This window comes from Procambarus clarkii, chromosome 90, assembly GCF_040958095.1.
Source record: "Procambarus clarkii isolate CNS0578487 chromosome 90, FALCON_Pclarkii_2.0, whole genome shotgun sequence".
Classification (NCBI taxonomy): Eukaryota; Metazoa; Arthropoda; class Malacostraca; order Decapoda; family Cambaridae; genus Procambarus; species Procambarus clarkii.
This window is the reverse complement of record NC_091239.1, coordinates 1,707,803-1,709,962: the sequence shown is the minus strand read 5'-3', so window position 1 is coordinate 1,709,962 and position 2,160 is coordinate 1,707,803. Positions and strand designations below refer to the sequence as shown.

The following is a 2,160-nucleotide window of genomic DNA, read 5'->3' as shown; positions in this document are numbered from 1 at the left end:
TAGTCTGCCCACCCTTCTCTTTCTTGCCCAATTTTTGTTGCTTGGTCATAGAATTCTCTTAAACCTGTGAGGCACGATTTACCATCTCTGAACTCATGTTGGTGGTTTGTCACAAAAGTATTTTCCTCCAGATGCTCTACGAGCCTTTTCCTCACGCTCTTCTCCATTACCTTGCATGGTATACAAGTTAGGGAACTGGCCTATAGTTCAGTGCCTCTTGCCTGTCACCCTTTTTGTATATTGGGACTACATAAGCCGTCTTCCAACTTTCCCGTTTCTCCTGGTCTCCTGTTTCCAGTGACCTGTTATACACCATAAAGAGTGGTTCTTAGTGTCTCTGCACCTTCTTTTAGTATCCATGGTGAGATTGTGTCAGGTCCAACAGCCTTTGTCACATTCAGCTCCAACAGATTCCTTTTGATCTCATCACTGGTGAGGTCAAATTCCTCCAAGGTTGCTTGGTTTGCCTCATTTAGTGCAGGGGCTTCTCTTTGTTCTTCTGTGAAGACCTGGAATCTCCTGTTGAGTTCTTCACACACCACCTTGTCATTCTCTGTGTATCTGTTCTCCCCTTTTCTCAGCTTCATCACTTGTTCCTTCACTGTTGTTTTTCTCCTGATGTGGCTGTGGAGCAGTTTTGGTTGTGCCTTAGCTTTACTCGCAATGTCATTTTCAAACTGTCTCTCTGCTTCTCACCTCACTCGAGGTAATCATTCCTGGCCCTCTGGTATCTCTCCCTGCTCTCTGGTGTTCTGTTATTCCTGTAGTTTCTCCATGTTCTTTTACACAATTGCTTCGCTACCTTACATTCCTGGTTGAACAATGGATTCAGTTGTTGTTTTTCGTTTTTCTCCTTTTGGACTGGGTTAAACTTATTTGCATCTTCCTGGCACTTCTTGGTGACATAATCCATCATATCCAGCACAGTCTTCTCTCTGAGTTCTGTTTCCCATGGTATTTCCTTTAGGACGTTCTTCATCTCATCATATTTTCCTCTTCGGTAATTTAGTCTTTTCCCTTCCGATCCCATCCTTGAATATGTTATCCCTGCCTCCACCAGATACTCAAATATGAATACTCTTAGGTCACTCATTCCTATTGGGGCTTCAAATATGACTTCCTTTATTTCTGATTCATTCAATGTGAATATCAGGTCGAGTCTAGCTAGTTCATCATTGTCTCTCATTCTTTTGGGTTCTCTGACGTGCTGGCTCAGAATGTTCCCAGTTGCCACTTCCAAGAGTTTAGCTCTCCATGTATCTTCACCTCCATGTGGGTCCCCATTCTCCCAGTCCTTACTTTCCATGGTTGAAATTACCCATGATTAAGAGTCTGGATCCATTCTTGCAGGCAACTGAAGCTGGTCTCTCTATTATATGATTGGTCTGGGTTGTCTCCGAGTTCTCTTGGTTGTCTCCGAGTTCTTCTGGTTGTCTCCCTGTTCTCTTGGTTGTCTCCCTGTTCTCCTGGTTGTCTCCTAGTTGTCTTGGTTGTCTCCCTGTTCTCTTGGTTGTCTCCGAGTTCTCTTGGTTGTCTCCGAGTTCTTCTGGTTGTCTCCCTGTTCTCTTGGTTGTCTCCCTGTTCTCCTGGTTGTCTCCTAGTTGTCTTGGTTGTCTCCCTGTTCTCTTGGTTGTCTCCGAGTTCTCTTGGTTGTCTCCCTGTTCTCTTGGTTGTCTCCGAGCTCTCTTGGTTGTCTCCCTGTTCTCTTGGTTGTCTCCGAGTTCTCTTGGTTGTCTCCCTGTTCTCTTGGTTGTCTCCGAGTTCTCTTGGTTGTCTCCGAGTTCTCTTGGTTGTCTCCGAGTTCTCTTGGTTGTCTCCTAGTTCTCTTGGTTGTCTCCGAGTTCTCTTGGTTGTCTCCCTGTTCTCTTGGTTGTCTCCTAGTTCTCTTGGTTGTCTCCGAGTTCTCTTGGTTGTCTCCGAGTTCTCTTGGTTGTCTCCTAGTTCTCTTGGTTGTCTCCGAGTTCTCTTGGTTGTCTCCTATTTCTTCTGGTTGTCTCCCTGTTCTCTTGGTTGTCTCCCTGTTCTCCTGGTTGTCTCCCTGTTTACTTGGTTGTCTTTCTCCATTATTATAACTTAAGATTTGCTGGCGTTAAGTGTTAATATATGTTTATCTGACTGGCTCTGTGTGTGTGTGTGTGTGGGGGGGGGGGTGCGTGGGTG

The 2,160-nt window shown here is 45.3% G+C and overlaps 1 protein-coding gene across 1 annotated transcript in view; it reads right to left on the bottom strand.

Moving 5' to 3' along the window:
* Positions 1-1,597: 1,597 nt before the first annotated feature.
* LOC138359300 (uncharacterized) overlaps positions 1,598-2,160 on the bottom strand; it is a 1,167-nt gene continuing 604 nt past the window's right edge. The window contains exon 2 of the mRNA XM_069318436.1: positions 1,598-2,083. Within this exon, the coding sequence (XP_069174537.1) occupies positions 1,598-2,083 (486 nt within the window). The remainder of the gene's footprint in view (positions 2,084-2,160) is intronic.